Here is a 25,353-nt window from a genome sequence, read left to right as displayed (position 1 = left end):
GATTTTTGAATCGTGAGCTGAAACGGATGCCTGGCGCACCGTTGGCGCGTTTTTAGCTGAAAGAGAAAAGTCTGGCGTACCTGTGGCGCGTTTTTCAACCCGGGTGGAATACTGATTGTTTTGATATCAAAAAACTGTTTTCTTGCTAAAAATTATTAAAAAACAATGAAAAACCACTCGGGGACTAGTTTTTCAGAAGTTGGGGTTTCTAGGCCATCACGAGGAAAGTTAGGCCACGGGCGGTTTTTGACTATTTTCAGCTTAAAAAACGCATTTTTCTACGTTTTTGTGTCAAAAATTTCAATTTTTAGCCATTTTTAATACTAAAATCGGGATTTTTCGACTGTTTTTACAGTTTTAATCGTTTTTTGATCCCAAAATCACATTTTGCATCTTAAACCACCGCAGCCACTCATCTATCCGAAAATGGATGACTGGGGTGTCGTTGACGCGTTATTGATCGAAAAATGAGTCTGGCGTGTCTTAGACGCGTTTTTGACCGAAAATTGTGATTTTGAGTCGAAAAAACTAATTTTTAAGCGTTTTTTCCACTATTTTCAGCTCAAAAAATCTCGTTTTTCAGCGATTTTTGGGTCAAAATCTGCGAATTTTCCGGAATTTCCATCTTAAAACGCGTCACAGGCACCCCAGCGGCCTCGATTTTCGTTTTTTTTTGTATTTCTCCGCAAATTTGCTTATTTTTTCTTCAATTTTTCATTATTATATTTCAGAGCCTCCAATCCCCTATTTCTCCCAAAAATGACGATTCTGCCAGTGAAAAAGAAGCGAGAGAAGAGTGATTCGACACAGAAATCATCCGGTGTCGGAAGGTTAGAAATATGATGAAAATTTGGCTGAAAATTGCTGAAAATCACGTTTTTGGACTGAAAATTGTGAAAAATCGGCCGAAAATCTTGTTTTTTTGGTTGAAAATGATGTTTTTTGCCTGAAAATCGGCCAAACTCATGTTTTTTGGTTGAAAATTGGCTGAAAATCGTGTTTTTTGCCTGAAAATTGTGAAAAATCGGCTGAAAATCATGTTTTTTGGCTGAAAAACGTGAAAATTCGGCTGAAAATTGCGTTTTTCAGCTTAAAATTGTGAAAATCGGCCGAAAATCTTGTTTTTGGTTAAAAATTGGCTTAATATTAGGTTTTTTGGCTGAAAATTGACTTTGAATTTATTTTAAATGCAAATCTTGATTTTTGAGCCGTTTTCAGCTCAAAAACGTTTAAAAAATGCGATTTTCAGCCAGAAAATCGAGTTTTTGAGCGTTTTTTCCTGTAAAAATGACCAATTTTGTGTCAAAAATGCGATTTTGTACCCAAAACTGATATTTTCAACATTAAATTGTTGAAAAACCATGAAAAACCGTTTAAAGTCTCATTTTCAGACTAATTTTCAGCCAAATCGAGTTTTTCGGGTCATTTGAATGCAAAAATGACATTTTCAGCTCTAAATATCAATTTTCAAGTCATTTTTACCGATTTTCAGCCAAAAAATCGAGTTTTTGACCGTTTTTTGCTGTAAAAATGACTAATTTTGTGTCAAAAATCCGATTTTGTACGCAAAAACTGATATTTTCAACATAAAATTGTTGAAAAACCATGAAAAACCGTTTAAAGTCTCATTTTCAGACTAATTTTCAGCCAAAATCGAGTTTTTCGGGTCATTTTGAATGCAAAAATGACATTTTTCGGGGGAGAATCCGCTCTAAAATCGATTTTAACCGTTTTTAGCTTATAAAGTGCTTAAAAATGCGATTTTCAGCACCGAAACCCACTTTTTTATCGATTTTCAGCCAAAAATCGAGTTTTTCGGGTCATTTTGAATGCAAAAAATGACATTTTCAGCTCTAAATATCAATTTTCAAGTCATTTTACCGATTTTCAGCCAAAAAATCGAGTTTTTGACCGTTTTTTGCTGTAAAAATGACTAATTTTCGGTCAAAAATCCGATTTACCACTAATTTTCAGCTCATCCGACCCGAACCGTCAACAGTCTGGCCAATCCACGAGTGCTGGACCATCATCATCAAAAGGAATCGAGTACAAGAAGAGGGACCTGTCAACGTCAAGAGATGTACGGAATTTCTGCTAAATTCGCACAAAATTGACCAAAAAACCATGAAAATGCGTCGAAATCGATGATTTTTCGTCCGAAAAGTCAATTTTTATCCCAAAAATTACAATTTTTACAGCTAAAAACCGATAAAAATCGCATTTTCTAGCTCAAAAACGTGTTTTTGACCCCAAAAACCACCGAAACCTCCCCATGGCCTAACTTTTCTCATTTGGTGGCCTAGAAATCCATTTATGGATTTTTCTGCTGAAATTGCAATTTTTTGAGCACAAATTGAGTATTTTTGGGCCAAAAAACCATCAAAAACAATGAAAAACCAGTCGGGGACTAGTTTTCTAAAAATTTGGAAAAAAAAATTTTCTAGGCCACCGAGTTAGAAAGTTAGGCCATGGTGAAAAATGCGGTTTTTAGAGCTAAAAATTGATAAAAATTACATTTTCAAGCTGAAAATCGAGGTTTTTTAGCCAAAAATCCGTCAAAAACCACCGAAAACTCCCCATGGCCTAACTTTTCCATTTGGTGGCCTAGAAATCCAAAACTAGTCCCTGACCCCGATTTTGACGATTTTCGTTCATTTGGACGAAAAAAACAAGATTTTTAAGCAAAAAGTGTAGAAAAATTGAGTTTCCGAGCAATTTTGACTCAAAAATGGATATTTTGCTTGAAAAACGCGCCAAAGGTGCCCCAGACACTCGTTATTCGATTTTTTATCTGGGGCACCTTAATCGCGTTTCTTGACTGAAATAAGTGATTTTTTTGAGCGTTTTTACTGCATTTTTGCTGAAATCGGCTATTTTTTCCAGTTATTTTTTCGAAATTCTGATATTTGAACAACGAGAAATTCAAATTTTGTTTAAAAACCTTGATTTTCACCTACTTTAGGTCATTTATTAACAAAATTTACAGCAAATTTTGACCATTTTCAGTTGTTTTCAGCTGTTTTACCCCAAAAACCGTCAAAAAACGCCTAAAACCACCGATGGCCTAACTTTTCAACCTGGTGGTCTAGAAAATCGAATTTTTGGAAAACTAGTCCCCGACTGGTTTTTCATCGGTTCTGGTGGTTTTTTGGGTCTAAAAACGTCGAAAAAACGACCGGAAACCTCCCGTGGCCTAACTTTTCACCTGGTGGCCTAGAAAACCAAATTTTCGGAAAACTCGTCCCCGAACACTTTTCGTACGGATTTGGACTGGTTTTTGATGAAAAATACTGAAATTTCAGTCAAAATTACCAAAAATTCATAATTTTCGTCAAAAATCACTCTGTGGCCTAACTTTCCACATGATGGCCTAGAAACCCAAATTTTCGGAAAACTAGTCCCCGACTGGTTTTTCATCGGTTTCCATGGTTTTTGACTCTAAAAACGTCATTTTATGCCGAAAAATGACGATTTTCAGTCATTTTCGCCTATAAAAATTCAATTTTTCCCATTTTTCTCATTTTTTTCTAATAAATCTCTCAGCTACAGGGGCGATATCACCATCCGCGCAAGGATTAGCACCACATCCACCACCATCGATCAGCAGTCCACTCGCATCGCCTCGTCTGAATCTCCCGACGACGTCATCTGAAAATGTGGAGAATTCTGGGAATCACGTCGACTACAACTCAGATGACGAGTATCGAGAGGAGAATGTGCATAACGATGCGGTAAATTACTGATTTTGACCAAAAAATCGATGAAAAACGAGATTTTTGAGCTGAAAATGGGGAAAAAAATGCTCAGGAAGGAGTTTTTGCGGTCAAAAAACGCGCCTAAGGCACGCCAGACTCATTTTTGTTTAAAAACGCGTCGAAGGCACGCCAGCCACTGAACTTTCTTCTACAAACGCGCGAAAGGTGCGCCAGATACTTCATCCTTTCAAAAGCGCGTCGAAGGCACCCCAGCCACTCATTTTTCAGCTAAAAACGCGTCAGAGGCACCCCAGTCACACATTTTCTAATAGATGAGTGGCTGGGGTGCCTGTGACGCGTTTTAAGATGGAAAATGTGATTTTGGGATGAAAAAAACGATTAAAAACTGGAAAAATGGTTAGAAAATCCGGATTTTAGCACTAAAAATGGCTAAAAATTGGTATTTTTCACTCAAAAATTTCGAAAAACGTGTTTTTCAAGTTAAAAATGGCTGAAATCGCTTCAAAAATGCTCAAAAACCACCCGTGGCCTAACTTTCCACATGGTGGCCTAGAAATCCAATTTTTGAGAAAACTAGTCCCCGAGTGGTTTTTTATCGTTTTTGATGATTTTTGGTTCTAAAAACGTCGGAAAACTCGTTTTTTCACGCTAAAAATAGCCAAAAACACACAGAAAACGAAAAAAAATCACCCGTGGCCTAACTTTCTACATGATGGCCTAGAAACCCAAATTTCTGAAAAACTAGTCCCCGAGTGGTTTTTCATGGTTTTTAATGATTTTTAGCGGTAAAACAATGTTTTCTCTGCATTTTCGCCCCCAAATGATCGATTTTTTTCCAGTTGGAACGTGAATTCTCGGATCGTCTGGCGCGCCGCGGGCTCGTCATCAAAGAGATGGTCGGCGACGGCGCGTGTATGTTCCGAGCGATCGCCGAACAAATTTACGGAGATCAAGAAATGCACGGACAGATTCGGACACTCTGTATGGATTATATGCTGAAAAATCGAGAGCATTTCAAGGAATTCATTACGGAAGACTACGAAAACTACATTCGACGAAAGCGGGAGGATCATATTCATGGAAATCATGTCGAGTTGCAGGCGATATCGGAGATGTTCGCTCGGCCGGTGGAGGTCTATCAGTATAGTGATGGTAAGAAAAAATTGGAGAAAAATGACCCAAAAATCATGAAATTCCGTCCAAAATGCTTGAAAATACTCAAAAATCTCGATTTTTAGGCTTAAAAACGAGTTTTTGAGCACAAATACCGTCGAAAACCACTCAAAACCACCTGTGGCCTAACTTTCGCTTTTGGTGGCCTAGAAATCCAAAATTTTGGAAAACTAGTCCCCGGTCGGTTTTTCTCGGGTTTAGCGATTTTTGGCGTTAAAAACGTTTTTTTTTGTGCTGAAAAGTGACAAAATTAGTGGATTTGGCCCAAAAATCATGAAAATTGACTATTTTTCGTCCAAAAAGTCAATTTTTAGCTCTAAAACACTCAAAAATAGCACTTTTTAGTGCTGAAAATCGAGTTTTGAGCTCAAAATTGGTCAAAAACAGTCGAAAAACCACCCGTGGCCTAACTTTCACCTGGTGGCCTAGAAAATCGGATTTTCGGAAAACTAGTCCCCGAGTGGTTTTTTCATCGGTTCTGGTGGTTTTTACTCTAAAAACGTCTTTTTATGCCGAAAAACCACCTTTTCCAGCGAAAAATTGCCAAAAACACACTAAAAACGACTAAAAACCACTCGTGGCCTAACATTCCACTTGGTGGCCTAGAAACCCAAATTTTGAAAAATCCGGTCTTCGAACACTTTTCGTACGGATTTGGTCAGTTTTTTGAGGAAAAATACTGAAATTTCAGTCAAAAATCACCGAAAAATCATAATTTTCGTCAAAAATCACCCTGTGGCCTAACTTTGGTGGCCTAGAAACCCAAATTTCTGAAAAACTAGTCCCCGAGTTGTTTTTTTATCGTTTTTTGATGATTTTTAGCAATAAAACCGCGTTTTGAGTCAAAATTCCCAGTTTTGCACCGAAAATCTCCAAATTTTCACCCAAAAATCCTTAATTTCCAGAACCCATCAGCGTTCTCCTCCCACGTCCAGAGCCGGGAGCATCTGGAGCATCAGGAGGGAATTCTGTAGAAGCCGGCACGTCTTCATCGTCGTCCTCGGCCCCGCCTCCCCAACAACAACAAATCCAACAGAATCCCCCACTCCGATTGAGTTATCATCGTGCTGTTCACTATAATGCTAGTGAGTTTCAAAAAAAAAAGATTTTTGAGCTGAAAATCGATGAAAACACACATTTTTAAGCTCAAAAACGAGTTTTTTGGCCCAAAAACCCACCAAAACCACCTAAAACAACCCATGGCCTAACTTTTCCATTTGGTGGCCTAAAAATCCAATTCTCCGAAAACCAGTCCCTGAACCCGATTTTGACGATTTTCTTTCATTTCTAACTGAAATAGCGCGAAAAACGATACGTGGCCTAACTTTTCACAGGTGGCCTAGAAAATCGAATTTTCGGGAAACTAGTCCCCGACTGGTTTTTTGCCAGTTTTGATGGGTTTTGACTCTAAAAACGTCTTTTTATGAAGAAAAAAATCACTTTTTAGACGTCTTTAGAGCCAAAAACCATGAAAACCGATGAAAAACCAGTTGGGGACTAGTTTTCCAAAAATTCGATTTTCTAGGCCACCAGGTGAAAAGTTAGGCCACGAATCGTTTTTCGCACTATTTCAGTTCAAAATGGAAGAAACCGTCTAAATCGGGTTCAGGGACTAGTTTTCGGAGAAGTGGATTTCTAGGCCACCAAATGGAAAAGTTAGGCCTTGGGTTGTTTTAGGTGGTTTTTGGGCGGTTTTTGGCTTTAAAAAAATTCGTTTTTGAGCTTTTCGATGAAAAAAAGTGGATTTTCTGCATAGAAAGGGCTAAAAATCCCGATTTTCAGTTGAAAAACCTCAATTTTAACCAAAAATTCGCATTTTTCAGTCCTCGCCCCACACATCGCGACGATCGGCGTCGGTCTCGGACTCCCCGGAATGATTCCCGGCGCGGCGGACAAAGATTTGATGACAAAAGCAATGGCGACGTCAGAATTGGAGCATTTGGAGGAGACGATGCTCCAAGATAAAATCGATATGACAGATTATCAACGGACTCAGGCGGATCTAGAAGATCAAATCGCCCGCGAGTCACTTATGTCGTATTTGAAGGATTTGGAGAGGGATTCTGGAGCACCACTGGATTCTGGAGCACTCGACGATGGTCCGTCGACGTCTTCTGCTGTGGCGACGTCTTCTGGAGCCGCCGCTGCTGGTGGTGGTGCATCGGGCCTCTATGAGGAGTTGTTGGCGGCGCAGAGCTTGGGTAAAAACGATTTGAAAACTGAAAATTTTTGATTTTTGAACAAAAATCGCTGAAAATTGGAATTTTTCACTCTTAAACCATGAAAATGGCACTTTTTGCATCCAAAAGTCGCCAAAAAACGCGTTTTTCAAGCTAAAAATAGCCAAAAACCCTAAAAAACGGTCAAAAACTGGTCGTGGCCTAACTTTTCCTATCGGCGGGCTAGAAACCCGAATTTGAAAAAAGTGGTCAATTTATCGAGATTTGAGGATTTTGACCAAAAAATCGCTAAAAAAACGCGTTTTTTTGGCTGAAAATGATGCAAAAATGCTCAAAAATGAGTGTTTTCGACTCAAAAATCGCATTTTTCGTTCAAAAACGCGCCCAAGGCACGCCAGCCACTCATTTTTCGACCAATAACGCGTCAACGACACCCCAGTCATCCATTTTCTGAAAGATGAGTGGCTGGGGTGCCTGTGACGCGTCTCGAGATGGAAAATGTGATTTTGGGATGTAAAAACGATTAAAAACTTGAAAAATGGTCAAAAAATTGGAATTTTTCACTCAAAATCAATGAAAAACGGTTTAAACGACCAAAAACCATCCGTGGCCTAACTTTCCACGTGATGGCCTAGAAACCCAAATTTCTGAAAAACTAGTCCCCGAGTGGTTTTTCATCGTTTTTAATGATTTTGATGATTTTTAGCAATAAAACTTCGTTTTTAAGCCAAAATTTTGCAGTTTTCCACCGAATTTTCACTTAAAAATCACTAAAAATCATACTTGTCACGGGCCGGGCCGGGCCGGGCCGAAATCAGGAAAAATCTCGGCCCGGCCCGGCCCGCTCGACCCGTTTTGAAACATTTTTTCAAAACATTTTGAGTTTTTGAATTTTTTTTGGAAATTTTTTGAAAAAAGTATAGTTTTCGAATAAACAATTTAAATTGAATCAAAATGTGAATATGTAATGATAATTTAAGCATTTTTACTGTTTTTTTTCGAAAAATTTCAAAAAAAAATTGGTAAAAATGGGTACCCATTTTTGAATCCGGGCCGACGGGCCGAGCCGGGCCGGCCCGATTTTTGACAAGTATGCTAAAAATCCCTAAAAATCCACGAAAATCGCTAAAAAAATTTGCAGTTTCCGAATGGGACACCTACACAGACGACGTCGCGATCGCCGAAGCTCTGCTCCTCAGTCAACAGGACTATTTGAGCGCCGCCGCCGGCCCGTCTCGTCAGAATTTTCCAGATGGAGGACCATCGAGCAGCAATCAATAATTCTCTCTGATTTTATCATGTTTTATATGTAAATTTTATGATTTTTTGACGATTTTTTTTGATTTTCCCGTCGATTTTTCGATCTAAAATGGTTTTTTCCCCAAAAATTTCACTGAAAATCACTACCAAAAATCTCCAGCCATTAATTCTCTCTCTGTGTGCCTTTTTCCGACGCTTCTTTCCATTTAATTTTTTGATTTTTACCCGATTTCTCATGTGAATTTACGAATTTCCACCGCTTTCGCTAGGTTTTTATGCGCTTTTTACGTATTTTTCCGATTTTTCAATGAATATTGTGACATTTTCAGGGATTTCAGCAAGAAAAACGGCTGAAAACCGACTTTTTAGGCCGCACAGCACCCCCAAACGGGATACAGCGCTGAAAAATTTCAAACGTTCGCCGGGGAGCGCGTTTGCTATTTCAGTGCATTTTCAGAGGCACTTTTTTCAAAGTGCTATAACTTTTTATAGAGCGAATTAAAATAAATTCTGAGACCTAACTATTGTAGACGATAAGCTGTTTTATCGATTTTTTATGATTTTAAATTTTTTAAAATGCTTAATCGCTGAGATCATTCGAGAGTTTTCGAAAAAACACTCAAAATTGCTTGTTTTTGGACGAATTCCCTACGTTTTCAGAACTTTTTTGAATGAAAAAAAACAAAAAAGGCATGAATAACTGACATCATACCGAAAATTCGTGTAACATTAACACTAGGTGGATAAAACGCTGAAATTGCACAATTCGAGTATTCATGTCATATTTGCGTATTATAACCGAAATTTCTTAATTTTATTGTTGATCTAGCTTTCTCGAAACATATAAACTATTTTCAAAGCAGTTCAACAACTTCCCATTGAAAAAAAAACCCGTTTTTTTCAAAAATGTCATTTTCCAATTTTTGCATTCACTCTCAAAAAGAAGAAATGAAGGTTCTAGGTGTGATTTTTTGAATCTATATCATCTTCTATTATAGTGAATTACTCAATATGTCGAGATCCCTAGTACTTTTGCCGTGTATCACTTATTTTTCAATCAAAAACTGCTTTGACGGGTTTTAGGGTCTTATCAATGATTTTATGTTTCCTGTAACGATTTCTTTATTTTATAATCACTCAAATAGCCCAGAAACTTTTTTTCATTCAAAAAAGTTCTGAAAACGTAGGGAATTCGTCCAAAAACAAGCAATTTTGAGTGTTTTTTCGAAAACTCTCGAATGATCTCAGCGATTAAGCATTTTAAAAAATTTAAAATCATAAAAAATCGATAAAACAGCTTATCGTCTACAATAGTTAGGTCTCAGAATTTATTTTAATTCGCTCTATAAAAAGTTATAGCACTTTGAAAAAGTGCCTCTGAAAATGCACTGAAATAGCAAACGCGCTCCCCGGCGAACGTTTGAAATTTTTCAGCGCTGTATCCCGTTTGGGGGTGCTGTGGGCCGAAAAAATTGAATTTCGAAAATTAAATTCGTGTCGATTTACGCTAAACAAGACGCGCTGGCGGGATAGCGGAGTGTCGTTTGAAATTTTGGGAGAATTATTTTTTTCAGATTTTTTGATAATTTTAAAGGTTTTTTAGCTGAAAAAATCACTTTTCTCAGTATTTTTCACTTTAAAAAACCCAATTTTCGCCTCAGATATCCTATTTTTCCAAGTAAAATTGGTTTTTTTTCCAATTTTACCGACTGAAAATGTTTTTTTTCTTATATTTTGATTAATTTTATAGTGATTTCAAATAGAAAAATTGATCTATTATCGGTTTTTAGTGTCATACGGCATTCCCAAACTGATAAGGAATCACAAATCACAAAAACTGACGTGAGAAATTCATTTTTAAGTTTTCTACGAGAATTTCGCGATTTTTTCGTATTTTCAGTTGAAAAAATCGATTTTGACCCAATTTTTGAGCAAAAGTATTCCAAAAACTGAAAAAAATCGTGAAAATCTCTTAGAAATGCAAAATATTAGTTTTTCACGAGGTTTTGGTAGTTTTTATGTGTTTTTATGGATTTTTTTCTTGAAAAGTATGATTTTTTACTAATTTTCACCTAAAAACCGCGAAAAATCGACTTTTTCCCGCGAAAATCCATCGAAAACCACCCAAAAACCGATGAAATCCAATTCCGACACGACGATTTCTCTGCGTCTCTCCACTCCACCACACTCTCTCACCCTCCAACAGTCAGCAAACGCGCTCCACCGCACAACTCGGTCTCGGTCGGTCGATGTTCGATTTTTGGTCGTCTCGGCGGCCGTTTTCTGTCATCTTTCGCCTCTCTGCACTCTTTTTTGTATTTTCTCGCGAGTTTTGGGTAGTTTTTGATGGAAAATCTGAAATTTCAGTGTTTTTCAGGTGGAAATGACTGAAAATGCTGAAATTTGAGGGTGAAAAAATCAAAAAAAAATTTTTTCAATTTTTGCTGAAAGTTTCACAACATTGTTTTTCACGGAATTTTCATCTAAAAATCCGTTTTTTTCGCATTTTTTCGCTTAAAATTGCTCATTTTCTCCAATTTTTCAAAAATTTTATCGATTTTTCCACATTTTTTCCAGAATGAGGGTACTTTTCACCGTGTTTTCTCTGTTCGCCGCGTGTTACGCCTACGACGCCGTCCTCTTCTCCAATCAGAGAGAAATTGGGTAAGTTTTCATCGATTTTTCCATAAAATTTTGAAAAAAAAATTTCGAAATTTTTTTTTCAAAATGAAAATTGCTCATTTTTCAGAGGATTACCAGTGGAACAACTGGTGAAAGGGGCCACCGCCGAGGAGCCGATCGTCTTCATCGTCAACCCAGATTTCACTCTTGGTACGGGAAAAAAACAAAATTTTTGACTGAAAATTGTAATTTTTGGTTGAAAAATCTGGTTTTTTTCTGCTTAAATCGGTCATTTTTATAGCAGAAAATCGGATTTCGGCCTGGAAATCGTCAAATTTGAGTCTAAAACCCCGATTTTAATGATTTTCATGGAGAAACCACCTCAATTTTTCAGCTAAAATTGCCCGTTTTCGGTCATTTTGAGCAAAAAAATGACGTTTTTAAGGCTAAAAACCATTAAAAAACAATTAAAAATCTGTCGGGGACTAGTTTTCCACAAATTTGGTTTTCTAGGCCACCAGGTGAAAAGTTAGGCCATAGGGAGTTTTTAGCTGAAAAATCTGGTTTTCGACGGAAAATTGGTAATTTTAGGCCGAAAAAATATGATTTTTGAGCAAAAAAACCATGATTTTCAGCTCGAAATCCAAGTTTTGGAGCTAAAAATGCGGTTTTCAGCCGATTTTTACCCCAAAAATTCCATTTTTTACCCGAAAACTCCCATATTTTCAGGACAATTCTCTGTGAAAGCCAACGCCTATTCCGCCGAGCCAGCGACTGATTTCTTGGCGAAATCTGTGAAGAATAGCAACTTCCACGAGTCACAATACTTCCCACATCAGATTGAGGTGAGAAAATGGGAAAATACCCGAAAAATGCGATTTTTAAGCAAAAATTTGGGAAAAATCAGTGATTTTTGAGGTTTTTTGGTTGAAATTGGGCAAAGACTGATTTTTATTAAAGATTCCGAGATTTTCAGTGAAAAAATTGAGTTTCCTGACTGAAAATCGTCTGACTGTGTGTCTGTATGACCAGATGTCGATTTTCAGCGAAAAATTGAAATTTTGAGCAAATTTCGAGCAAAAACAGTGTTTTCAGTATGAACATTCATCGAAATTTGAATTTGTTGACTGAAAATCGTTTATCTGTGTGTCTGGCTGTCCAGATGTCCGATTTCCAGTGAAAATCTGATATTTTAGCGGTTTTAGCAGGAAAATTGGGGTTTTTATCGATTTTCATGCCAAAAACTGGATTTTTGAAGAGAAAAATCGGATTTTCAGCCAAAAATTTGCAGTTTTTGAGCAAAAAAACAGCAATTTTTAACGTTTTTTGGTTATTTTTCGGTAAAAAATATTGAATTTGAAAGGTTTCTTGCAAAATTGAATTTTTAATACGTTTTAATCATTTCTTTGGCAGAAAATCCTGATTTTTCTTTAAAAAAAATGGCAAAAAATAACAAAATTTGCCGTTTTTTTGAGCAAAAAACTGCAAATTTCGCGCTGAAAATCCGATTTTTTTGTTAAAAAATGACGAAAATTGACAAAAATTTGGCAATTTTCGCGGTTTTTTTGACTCTTTTTCTACATAAAATTCAATTTTCCCCTCAAAACTCCATATTCCAGGCCTCAACCGTGTGGAAAAACTCAGTTTTTATATGAGATTTTCGATTTTGGTCTTTTTTGGCAGAAAAACTGCAATTTCTATGAGAAAAATCTGGTTTTCAGCTCAAAATTTGCAGTTTTTCGCCCAAAAACTGAAAATTTGCGCTGAAAATCCGATTTTCTCTCAAATAATGTAGTTTTTTTTTCAGCTCAAACCGCTAATACTACAAAAATCGCGGATTTTTGATGATTTTTCCCCATTTTTTCGTGGAAAAACTCAATTTTCCTATATTCCAGGCCTCCTCGGCTCAAGTGCTCACCTCCTCGGCGTCCTACAAATCAGGCGCCGCCATCTACATTCTCGCCGGCGAAGAATGGACATCAATGGAGCAATTGGCGGAAGAGCTCATCTCAAAAATCGATAATTCCATCGGAATCCTCACTTCCACCGACGCCGTCTATCATGAATCAACGAATCGTGTGAAACGAGTGGCGACTGACGAATTCGACGCCGCCTCCAATTCAAACTCCCCGAGCACTGGCTCCCCGGCTACTGGAGCATTCCCATTCCCACTCGTCCTTCCACCTTATAACAATACCAATCTGAAAGTGGCACCAGAAGCGAATCTCACTTGCCTACTGTATCTTGAGGGTGTCTCCGTCGTTGTTCAACAGAAAAATGATAAAACTCTCGCCTACGCGGCCGCATTCGTCCCTGGATCGAATTTGACCTACGCTTACGCGGATGGTGATGTGAAGTGCGCCAAGGGAACCATTGGAGAATTCATTTTTAGACTTCGCCTCACTTTGACACAGGATATTAAGGGAAAACAGTTCAATACGGACGCGTTTTCGATGAAATCTGGGGATTTGATTGATGTGACATTGAATATTACTGGAGATATCTTTGGATATTGGCAATTGAGTGGAGCCACACTTCATGAGGCGGCGATTACCGGAACTGGCGCTTATAAGGTAGAGAAATGCGGGAAAATGAAGAGAATTAGGAGAAAAAAGCGATTTTTAGATGAAAATTATTGAAAAATTGGTGATTTTTGAGAGGTTTTTTTTGATAGAAATCGGTCGAAATCCGCATTTTTAGTGGAAAAATCACTCAAATTCGAGTTTTCCGACTGAAAATCGACCAATTTTCGTCAATTTTCAAGTTTTGAATCTGTTTGTGTGTCCGGATCTCCGGATGTCCATAAAGTTTCGATTTTTGAAATATTGAAAATCTGTCAGGCGGCGATTATGGCTGCAGGAAAATGCGAAAAATTCCGAGAAAAATGAACTTTTTACGACAATTTTGAGCCCGGATTGGTCTGTCTGGGTGTCCGGATATCCAGATGTCCCGAAATGCACGATTTCCTGATGTATGTCTGTGTGTCTGAGTGTCCGGATGTCCAAATTTTGTCAACAAGCGATTTTTAGATGAAAATTAGTGAAAAATAGGTGATTTTTGAGGTTTTTTTCGATAAAAATCGGTCGAAATCCGCATTTTTAGTGGAAAAAATCACCTAAATTCGAGTTTTCTCCGACTGAAAATCGACAAATTTGCGTCAATTTTTTACGTTCTGAACGTTCTGAATCCGTCTGTGTGTCCGGATGTCCAATTTTAAGATTAGAATGTCCATCTGTGTGTCTGGGCGTCCGGATGTCCAGATTGCAAGATTTTCAGCTATTTTCACACCAAAATCTGTAATATCAATAGAGAAATCACTAAAAATCGAATTTTCCCACTGAAAATCGAATTTTTTGAACCCGAATTTGTCTGTATGTGTGTTCCGACAGTCCAGATGTCCAATATCGTCAATTTTAATATTCCGATGTCCGTCTGTGTGTCTGTTAGCTCTGGATGTACAGAAAGTTTCGATTTTTGAAATTTATAAAGTCTGTCTGTATGTCCGGATGTCTAGAGGTCCTGGAGGTGTATTTATAGCCGAAATTCAAGTGTTTCAACGAAAATTGAGGTTTTGAGCAATTTTCGACCCCACAAATAGCGTTTTCGGTCGAAGAATCACTCAAAATTCGAATTTTCCGACTGAAAATCACATTTTTTAAAATCACTTTTTGACTTGATATAGTCCATCTGTGTGTCCGGATGTCCGGATGTCCAATTTTGCTAATTTTAAAACTCTCAGGTGTCCATCTGTGTGTCTGTAAGCTTTTTAAATGTCCATCTGTGTGTCTAGATATCCCGATGTCCACTACAAGTCTGTCTGTGTTTCCCCACTTCCGGATGTCTTCAGATTCATGTTCCTGACACCGAAAGCTTCAAAATGAGCCCCATCACGGCTATATTCGGTTCAATTTGAAAATCGCGTGAAAACCGCTACGCGACCGCGACGCGTAGCGGTCGAAAAATCAAAGTTGTCTGAATATAGACAATATGGGGCTCATTTGAAAGCTCTCAGTCTCAGGATGATGAATATTACATTTTCAAGTCAAGAAATTGAGAAAATTTGGGAAATTTTCAGCATGAAAAAAAAATTCAGATTTAAAAAAAAATTTCAAGTTTGCAGAATTAACCCAAAAATTTGTTTAAAACCAGTGTAAGTTTGGGTTTTCTAGGCCACCAGGTGATAAGTTAGGCCATGGGCGGTTTTTTGATCGTTTTCTGTGTGTTTTTGGCTATTTTTAGCTTGAAAAACGCGTTTTCCGACGATTTTAGACCCAAAAACCATCAAAACCGATGAAAAACCACTCGGGGACTAGTTTTTCCACAGTTTGGATTTCTAGGCCACCGTGTGGAAAGTTAGGCCACGGGCGGTTTTTGGGAATTTTTGAAGCGATTTCAGCCATTTTTTACTTGAAAAACATGTTTTTTGCGTCAAAATACCAATTTTTAGCCATTTTTAGTGCTAAAAATGCGATTTTTAGGCGATTTCCCACCCAAATTTTTCAATTTTCCAAATTTTTTTCAGAGTGCCAAGTCTCAAGAGCAAACAATCGGTGAAGTCGAAACTCGTTACTCGAAAATCAACTCGGTTGCGGGATGGGCTCTCGCGTGTGGTCAGACTCAAGCCGTCTTCTTCCCCACCGACGATCAAACCGTCAAAATCGGAATCGCCTTGGTGAACACTCAAATTCAGACATTCAACATCCGCAATCCGGATGCATGGCTCAAAGCGCCTCATTTCACTCTTCAAACCGAAGATTGTACTGGAACATTCTCCGCCGGATCGTGGATGGGCATCGTGTCGGCTCTTGTGCTCATCGCCGGACTCATCTTCGGTTATGTGATGCTCCAATCGGTTCAGACGATGGATAGATTCGATGATCCGAAACAGAAGCAGATTGTTATCAATGTTAGAGAATAAACTTATTTTTTGCGGGGAAATTGGTGGAAAATGAGGTTTTTGAGTGAAAAATTGGATTTTTTCAGCCAAAAATCGGCCAAATAACACGTTTTTGAGTCCAAAAATCCGAATTTTTAGCTGAAAATCCGAGTTTTTCGCTCAAATTTTTGATTTTTGAGACAAAAATCGGTTTTTTAGCTCAAATTGCAAGTTTTAAGCCAGAAATCAGATTTTTGGCTCAAAACTCAGTTTTTTAGCTCAATTTTAAGTTTTTGAGTCATAAATCGGGTTTTTTAGCTGAAATTTCAAATTTTTTGAGTGAAAAATCTGATTTTTTAGCTCAAATTTCTAATTTTCGAGACAAAAATTGAGTTTTCAGCCAAAAATCCGAGTTTTTAGCTCAAATTTCTGATTTTTCCCTGAAATTTTCATTTTTCCGCCTAAAAACCCCGTTTTTTTACCAATTTTAGGCCAGAAATTGGATATTTTCAGCCAAAGATAGGAGTTTCAGCTCAAAATTCCGGTTTTTGGCTTAAAAATCAATTTTTTCGCCTAAAAACCCCATTTTCCATCAATTTCCCCCTCAAAAACCCTATTTTTCGCCAATTTTAGTCACTATCTCGTTAATTTTCCCCTCTTTTTCCTTTTTTTCTTCAAAACCCAAGGGTATATACACTTTTCCTCGAAAATTCTCTCCTTATTTACATTCTTTTCTAACTATTTTTTGCTCTTTTTTTGTTAGTTTTCCCCCCATTTGACATTCCAGTTACCTGAATCTACGGTGACGTGTTTTCCCCCTCCTTACTGTCGCTTATATTTCACTTTTCCGCCACCAAAAAATTCTAAAAATTCATGTTTTCTATAGTTGTGAATGTAAATAAAATATGAAATAGATTTTTTTCTTCGCTGAAAAACCGCTGAAAACCTACTTATTAGGCCGAAAAAATGTCTGTTTTCAAAAATGAAATTCGTGTCGATTTACGCTAAACAAGACGCGCTCGCGAGATAGCGGAGTGTCGTTTGGAATTTTTTTTAATTTGTGAAAAAAATCGTTTCTAGTAGTATTTTTCACTTGGAAATACAATTTTTGCATCAGAAATTCTATTTTTTAAGATTTTAAGTCGAAAAAAAGTCATATTTGAGCATAAATTTATGAAAAACTATGAGAGACTCAACGATTGGGATGAATTGCACAAAAATCGAGTTCAAAAAAAGTAGTAGTACAGCACAAAATGATCAAAAAAAGAAAAGAAAAAAGTTTATTAATCGAATTAAGTTCAAAAAGTGTTTCAAAAATTATTCTGAAGTACACATTAATGACATCACCTGATCGTATACTCGAATGTGACCGGACCCTCGAAAAACGGTTTCGATTTTGTTCCATTAATGTTCCAATCCAACCCATCAAGTCTTCATTTTCTTCTTGGCCACAAGCTACGAGCGAGTTGGGAGTAAATACTCCCAACCCATCAAGTCTTCGCCTCCACGGCCAAAACCGCGAACCCTCACGAGGAAGTGAATGTTTGTGCCATCGAAAAGCGAGATGAGAGAAGAAGTGATCACAGGACGAGTAGTTACAGAGGTGGCTTCAGAGGAAGAAGAGAAAATTTTGGGAATCGAGTCCTGACATGTTATGCATGTGGAGAACCTGGACACTTCTCATATGAATGTCATAAGAGAACAAGTGAGCGGAATCGAAATGATAATCGGAATGTGAATAAGAAAGAGCCAGAGAGTAGGAAAGTGAACACGATTACGATTCAAACAATACAAGTTGATGGAGTGACTACCGAGGGTCAGACTCGCCCGAGAATGATGGTGACGGTTGAAGATAAGATGTTGGAGTTCCATTTGGATACGGGAAGTCAGATTACGTTGATTTGCAAGAAGAGTTGGAAAGAGTTGGGAAGTCCATTGTTGAGCGAGGTTCCTTTTAAAGTGGCATGTGCTAATAGAACGGAGTTGGTTGTGAAAGGAAGAGTGAGTGTGAATTTTGAGTTGAAAGGAGTTACATACAGTGACTATGTGTACGTAACAAATCGCGATATGAATTTGATTGGAATGAGTTGGTTATGTAAGTCACCCGAAATAGAAGCAGTACTTAAGGATATGGTTGCGAACAGTAAGATTGAAGAAGTTGAGGAAGGAGAGCAGACGTCGTGGACGAGTCAGTCGAGTCAAAGAGTTAATCAAGTAAGAGAGATGTCCGAGAGTGAGCAGAATTCGAAGATAGTCGAAAGAAAAGGATGTTTACGTTGTGGTGGAAGACACGTTCCAGGAAGATGTTGGGCTGAGAAGAAAGAATGTTACCAGTGCGGAGAGAGAGGACACATTGCAAAAAGATGTCAGTCGGAGAAGATGTTCTGGAATGGTGGGAATGAGAAAATGAGAGGTCGACTGAGCCATGAAGAGAAGGAGAAGTTCGGGAGAAGAGAAGCTAACGGAGAGAACTTTCATGGAGTGTCCACTAAAAGTTAATATTCCAGGCTCGGCCTGGAACAACAGATCAGCAGCAGGCAATCGAAGTTGGCGTGATACTGGATATGGAGTCGGGAGAATGAGACCACGCGGACCTTCGATGAGAAACAACTACTGGTTGCCGAGTCACGACAATGACGGATGGTTTTACTTGTCGGGTCGGAAGCTTCGCTGGATTTTGGAAGAAAAGTCGAACAGAGCGAACTTTTCATATTGTGGGGGAGGTGTTGTATAGGAACGCCTACGTGAAACCCTAGTCACGTGCCCCGGTTATTCTAAGTATTCATTTCCCTTAGAATTCAGTTCTTAATAAAGTAAAGAGTAAAGAACCACGTGTAATCGTCTCTCTCTCCGATAGCAAGTAGCTATACAATATAAATTATAAAACAAGGTCTATATTCAAATCATGCAATAATCGGGAAAAATAGGATTCAAGACCTAAAAATCACGAATTTCGTGTAAAATCGGGAATTTTTCAATAAAAATCAATGATTTAGACGTTGAAAAAGCGATTTTTCAGCTTAGAAACCTGGAAAAACTAGAAAAAACCACAAAAATACACAAAAATGCCTAAAATCCGAAAATATCAATTTACAGCTCTGAAATTGTGAATTTTGACTGAAAATTTACACTTTTCAAGTCGGAAATCACAATTTTTCAGCTGAAACTAGGGAAAAAAATACATAAAACGGCGAAAAATTGAAAAAAAAATGCTTAAAATTACATAAAATTGATTTTTAGGCTTAAAATAATGAATTTTGTCTGAAAATTGTGTTAAAAAATTAATTTCCAGACGATTTTTCCTCTCTAGAATCGTCGTCGGCGTCGTTTCCGGCTTCAGAATCCTCAGAATACTCTGATTCGTAACTTTCGACGTCGTCAGGGTCTTCTGAATCCTCAGAATCCTCCATAACGTCTTCAGAATCCTCGCAATGCCCAATGGAGCACCGTGACGCCGTCTCGCCGTCATCTGAATCCTCCGTCCCTCTCGAAATCTCCAGAATCCTGTCGAGAATCCGAATCTTGATGGCTCCGCCCACTTTTCGATAGAATCCAGACACCGCCAGTGGTCTAACGTCTTCTAAACTCTCCAACGAATTCAGAATCTCATTCAGAAGACGTGACAATTCGAATCTCTCGGCTAGCAATAATTTCAGCCCGAAATCTATCGATTTCTCGCCGAAATGGTCAGAAATCAGCCAGTTTTCGCATCGATTCCGCACAATTTCGACGTCGAAACGTTTCGAGTGATTCAGAAGACGTTCGACGTTCGATGACGTCATCTCGGCATTCGTGGGATACAAAAAATGCAAAAATTCAATTATTTCCTCGTATTTTCCGCCTTCCAAAACGATTTGAGTGTGTTCCGACGAGTGGAAAATGCGGTCGAAGAATTTGGAATACATTCGGAGCACCTGGAAATTTGTAGTTTGTAGTTTGTAGTCTGGAAGACCAAATCTGCGCGAAAACCAGTGAAAAACCAGAATTTTTGCTTCAAAAACTCAATTTTCTCGTAAAAAATCGATTTTTTATCGATTTTTTTAGCTTTCTTACAGATTTTAGCACACTTTTTCTGAGATTTCTGCCAAAAAATGCTATTAATCGTGCACATGAGGTCTGAAAGTGTAGTTTGTAGTCTTCGGAAAGTGTAGTTTGTAGTCAAAAGATTTATAGATTTTACATTTTTCGGCGGAAAACTCCACACCCCCCTCCGTCCACTAATGCGCACCAAACGTTTCAGGCGCATTTCTCGTGCTTTGCTGCAAGAAACGCGCAAATACTAGAGAGGCACTCCTTCAAAAATTCAAGATTTCACTTAAAAAAATATGAATAGAAATGCTCATCAACAGAAAAGAAATTATTGAAAACCTACATTGACAACTTTTCAGACACCCATTCCGATCCGAGTCGGGTCAGAATTACAGTTTCAGTTAAATGTTGACTTTTTCACGTTTTTACAGACTTTTTTGGTGATTTTCGATTTCAGAACAACAATCTTATCATTAGAAAGCCCAATTTATAAATTTAAACAATTTTTAGTCAAAATTTCGACATAGTTAAAAATTACATAAACGCACTTGTGATGGCTGAAAAATGCATTTACTTTGTGCCTTGTGTATTTAAAACGACTTATATAAGTGTTAGAAGCTTGACTGACAGACAATTCTTCCAGAAATTCCGGTTTTGGAAAAATACAGCAATTCTGAAAATTTCAAAATGTAACAACTCGTCACAGACATATTATTTTTCGATAATTTTGCTTTTATTATTTAGCCAGATGTCTAACTCGAAAAACACAGAGGAAAAATTTTCGAAAAAATGTCGAAAACACTCTTTTTTTCGAGGAATACCGAATCTTCAATTCATTTAAAAAATTGGCAAAAAAAACACGAAGAGTGCGCCAAGAGACTGCTGGCGCACGAAAAACAGGTGGGAGGCAGCAAAGTTTGGCGCTTTAGTGGACGGAGTGGTCGTGAACTCTGAAAAAGTCTGCTAAAATCTGGAAAAAAAAGCTGTAAAATCCATTTTTTTTGCTTTTCTTCGGGAAATTTGAGTTTTCGGAGCAAAAATTCGGGATTTTCACCGATTTTTTTCACTTTTTAAACCGATTTTCGCTCAATTTCCACTCCTTATCATGCAGATTTGGTCTGAAAGTGTAGTTTGTAGTCTGTTCGAGAAAATTCAATTTTTGAGTTTTCGGAGCAAAAATTTTGGTTTTTATTATATTAGTTTGGCACAGTTTTTACAACTGCGCTCCACCGAAATGTCGTTGAAAAGTGTCTCTTTTTCTCTGAATCTCTCAATTTCGCACACTATTTTCTTCGGTTTCGGTAGAGCGCGGTTGTAAGAAGCGTGTCGTGCTAATAACCGATTTTCGCGTATTTTCGACTCAAATTTTTCCCAATTTTTTACCTGTCTTCCCACATAAATTCTCCTCCCCTCCACTAACAAAATCGCGTCGAAAACTCCGCCATTCGGCTTCGTAAAGTCGATTTTTGTCGACTTATCCCAGATTCCGACGACTTTATAAACGTCGACATGAAATTTGATCAAATCGGAGTAGTTTTCCTCGAAAATCGCCGATTTTTTCAAATTTTTCAGTTTCAGACTCGATTTTCCGCCGGTAAAATGGAGAGAATAATTCTGGGAGTCGTTTTCACCGAATGACACTCGACAAGTGCCAGAAATCGACCAAAACGGGCTCCGATCAGTTGAATTACACTGAATTGTCGCGTGCAGCCACCCGTTGCGGTGGAAACATTTGAAATTCCTGGAAAATAATGCTTTTTTAATCGAAAAAAATGAAAAAATTAATTTTTTACCAAAAAACCTCTCCAATTTTCACTTTTTTCTGGCAATTTGTGTGAAATATATTGGAATTACATGGGATTCCACTGGTGGCATGTCTGAAAGTCGAATTTTAAGAAAAAATCGGGAAAAATTGCTGAAAATTGATGAAAATTGCCAAAAACAATATCAAAAATAATCCAATTTAAATTTCGCGCCAGAGTTTCAGATGACAATGCAATCGCGCTCCACGGCTAATATCATTATTTTCGGGTTTTTAGCTCATTTTAGCTCATTTTTGCTCGTTTTTCACCGTTTTTCCTCGTTTTTTCTTGATTTTTTTGCTTTTTGCTGAATTTCTCACTCATCAAAACCTATTTTCAGTCGTTTTCCACCTCAATGTTCGCCTCCGAGACCCTCAACGTCTTCCTCTCCCCACCATCCTCGAAATCGGCGAAAAATGATTCGGTAGCGCCGGTTTTTTGCAGTTTTCGGGCTTAAAAAAGATGATTTTTCAGAATTCAAGCACTATTTCACCTCAAAAACCGGAAATCGACCCGGAATTCGATTTCGAGCGGAAATTTCACGTCACTTACGCGGAAAACTTCAAAAAACGACAATGGAAGTACAATTTTCGAGGGATTCCGTGGATTTTCGAGATTTTCGAGCGGGAAAATCATTATTTCTTCGAATTTTCTGCAATAAACTGAATAAAAGTCGATTGTGGGGGTGTTCCGCCCATATTTCTGTGATTTCTCACGATTCCCGATTGATTTGTACCGAGAAAGATGTAGAATTCGATTCGGAGACTCACTTCGAAACGGATCTGCCACTTTTCGAGGAAAGTATCAAAATTTTCGTTCAAATTTCGATTAAAACGGTCATCGGCATGAATTTGAAAACCGTTTTTCGACTTTTCCCAGCCGAATTCTGACATTTTCGACGCGATTTTGTTGGTGGAGGGGAGGAAAGTGTATGTGGGGAAACAGGTAAGAAATTGGGAGAATTTGGGTGGAAAATAAGCAAAAATCGGTGAAAAACCAGAACTTTCCGTTGGAATACCGAAAAAATGGCATTTTGAACGATTTTTATCGATTTTTCAGCTAACATTGCAATTTTCGCAGATTTTAGCGCACAATTGAGTTAAAGATAAGCGAAAATCGGTTAAAAACCGGATTTTTTGCTCCGAGAACTCAATTTTCGCGAAGAGACTACAAACTACACTTTCTGACCAAATCTGCACGATAATAAGTGGAAATTTATCGAAAATCGGTTGAAAAAACTGAAAAAATGGTGAAAATCCCGAATTTCGGTCCGAAAACTCAATTTTTTTGTAGAAAACCGAAAAATTGAATTTTCATGCGATTTTTTACCAATTTCTGAGTCAAAACTGCAATTTATACTGATTTTTGCACATAATATGTTAATTTTCAGAGTTTTCCGCTGAAAAATGCTTCAAAAATGTCAATTTCCATAAGGAAATCGTCTGAAAATCCGATTTTCAACCCGAAAAATGCAATTTTACTAAAATTTTAGCAAAATGTTCTAAAACCCGAATTTTTGTTTTAAAAAAGGTTTTTATCACGAAAATTTCAAAAAACGACGATGGAAGCGAAATTTTCGAGAGATTCCGTCAAAAATAGTGTTTTTTTTTCAATTTTTTGGAAGTTTTCGCATTAAAAACCTTTTTTATTATCACAATTTTCGAAAAAACTAGCACTTTTCGGACTCAAAATCGGTTTTTAGACGATTTTTTGGAATTTTAAAGCATTTTTCAGTGAAAAAACTCAGAAAATTAACACATTGGGTGTTAAAATCAGTAAAAATAGCAGTTTTGGCTGACAAATCGCTGAAAAATCGCTTGAAATATCAATTTTTTCGGTTTTCTACGGGAAAATCGAGTTTTCGGAGCGAAAATTCAGTTTTTCTAGCCGATTTTCGCTTATTTTCCACTCATTATCGTGCAGATTTGGTCTGAAAGTGTAGTTTGTAGTTTCTTCGCGAAAATTGAGCTCTCGGAGCAAAAAATCCGGTCTTTAACCGATTTTCGCTTATTGTTAACTCAATTGTGCGCTATAATCGGTAAAAATTCCAGTTTTAACTGAAAAATCGATTAAAAAATCACTAGAGAATCATGTTTTTTGGTCTAAAACTGCCTTTTTTGTTAGAAATCCAAATTTCCACTTTTTTCGAAAGAAATAGTCTCAAAAATCCATTTTTTGAAGCGAGGAAAACTGGAGTTTTAGCCAAAAATGCCAGTTTCCATTTGAAAAAACCGATTTTTCGCGCAAAAATTCCGATTTTCAGCCAAAAATTTTGCTGAAATTCAGAATTTTGGACAAAATTCCCATTTTTATAGAAAAAAAATTGTCAAAAGCCATTTTTTCAGCGGAAAAGTGGGTTTTCAGCAAAAATTTTTTCAAATTTGTTTTCAAAAACAATTTTTCAGTATCTCGGCACATACTCTCCATTCCTCAACGATCTCTTGGAAGTCATCCCAGAATTCGAGATTCCCGACGTCAAATTCCACGATTTCATCGAATTTTTGCATTTTCTGTATCCCACAGACGCCGAGATGACGTCATCGAACGTCGAGCGTCTTCTGAATCTCGCGCATCGCTTCGAAGTCGAAATTCTGAAATCGAAATGCGAGAAATTTCTAATTTCTTTGGATTCAATGGACACCGCGTGGAAACTGATTCTCGCGGAGACGTTCTCATTGTCACGCCTTCAGAATCACGTGCTTCAGAATCTGACGACGGAAAAAGATGTGCAGAAGGTGTCGAAAAGTGCGTACTACCGTCAGATGACCGACACGACGAAGACGTCGCTTCTGAATCGTGTTCTGGAGATTATGGAGAAGAAGGAGGATTCAGATGAGGACGACGATGATGAAGAGGAAGTTTCGATGCCAGATGAGAGTGATGACGTCATTTATGTGGAATAAATTGAATTTTTTGCACTGTTCTTGTATATTTTGAGTGAAAATTGTAAATAAAGTATTTTAAGCATTAAATTCGAATTCAGCTCGTTCTTAGCTTTCAGAAAAGTACCCACAAGCCCTAGTTCTGAGAAACTTGGGTCTCGCCGCGAAAACGAGCGGGTTACTGTAGTTTTTGTGGTGGGACCCAAAGTCATCAGAACCTATGCTTGTGGGTACTTTTCTGAACGCTCTCGGCGCACTGAAGCTCAATGCAATAATTAAAATACTAAAAAGTTTAAGATTCGGCGAAAAAATTGAAAAAAACAATGGTTTTCGCGTCGAGACCCGAATTTTTTTCGAGATTTTTTGGTATTCAATGCTATCTTCGGATTCAGCTCGCCTTTAGCTTTCAGAAAAGTACCCACAAGCCCTAGTTCTGTACAACTTGGGTCCCACCACGAAAACTACAGTAACCCCGACGTAAATCGTGTCGAGACCCAAAGTTATCAGAAACATGGCTTGTGGGTACTTTTCTGAAAGCTCTCGACGCACCGATTCTGAAAATATAATTTTCTTAGAGTTTGTACTGAAACTAATTGAGTTATGTCAAAAAAAGTGAAATTGGGTTTTCGAAATGCTTCGAAAATCCATAACTTTGTGAATTTTTACTCTTTTTGCTTGATTCAAAATGGAAAACGCTGGAAATTACCTAAACTTTCTGTGAAGAATAGTTTGAACTAGCTTCTGGGTGTGATTTTGGTGTGAAATCTGATTTTCAGATATTTTCAGAAATTTCAGAACAGTTGACATTCATCA

The 25,353-nt window shown here is 37.7% G+C and overlaps 4 protein-coding genes across 4 annotated transcripts; 3 read left to right on the top strand and 1 right to left on the bottom strand.

Moving 5' to 3' along the window:
* Positions 1-759: 759 nt before the first annotated feature.
* On the top strand, positions 760-8,350 carry GCK72_015918 (uncharacterized protein; the record flags this gene model as incomplete). Its single annotated transcript, XM_053731208.1, has 6 exons — positions 760-796; positions 3,550-3,731; positions 4,556-4,868; positions 5,795-5,974; positions 6,713-7,090; positions 8,211-8,350. The coding sequence occupies 6 exons, from the start codon at positions 760-762 to the stop codon at positions 8,348-8,350; spliced, it is 1,230 nt and encodes a 409-aa protein (XP_053585980.1).
* Positions 8,351-10,907: 2,557 nt separating this feature from the next.
* Positions 10,908-15,869, top strand: GCK72_015917 (uncharacterized protein; the record flags this gene model as incomplete). Its single annotated transcript, XM_003090069.2, has 5 exons — positions 10,908-10,993; positions 11,079-11,161; positions 11,681-11,796; positions 12,847-13,524; positions 15,474-15,869. The coding sequence occupies 5 exons, from the start codon at positions 10,908-10,910 to the stop codon at positions 15,867-15,869; spliced, it is 1,359 nt and encodes a 452-aa protein (XP_003090117.2).
* Positions 15,870-19,108: 3,239 nt separating this feature from the next.
* GCK72_015916 (uncharacterized protein) lies at positions 19,109-21,731 on the bottom strand (the record flags this gene model as incomplete). The annotated part of the gene is made up of 3 exons (XM_053731207.1): positions 19,109-19,741; positions 21,240-21,597; positions 21,673-21,731. The coding sequence occupies 3 exons, from the start codon at positions 21,729-21,731 to the stop codon at positions 19,109-19,111; spliced, it is 1,050 nt and encodes a 349-aa protein (XP_053585979.1).
* Positions 21,732-22,013: 282 nt separating this feature from the next.
* On the top strand, positions 22,014-24,561 carry GCK72_015915 (uncharacterized protein; the record flags this gene model as incomplete). Its single annotated transcript, XM_053731206.1, has 4 exons — positions 22,014-22,082; positions 22,133-22,201; positions 22,538-22,603; positions 24,064-24,561. 4 exons carry the CDS (start codon positions 22,014-22,016, stop codon positions 24,559-24,561), a joined length of 702 nt encoding a protein of 233 aa, XP_053585978.1.
* Between the last annotated feature and the right edge of the window lie 792 nt (positions 24,562-25,353).

Source organism: Caenorhabditis remanei, chromosome IV (assembly GCF_010183535.1).
Source record: "Caenorhabditis remanei strain PX506 chromosome IV, whole genome shotgun sequence".
Classification (NCBI taxonomy): domain Eukaryota; kingdom Metazoa; phylum Nematoda; class Chromadorea; order Rhabditida; family Rhabditidae; genus Caenorhabditis; species Caenorhabditis remanei.
Note: the sequence above shows the minus strand (reverse complement) of the source record. Positions and strands in the feature narration are given on the sequence as shown.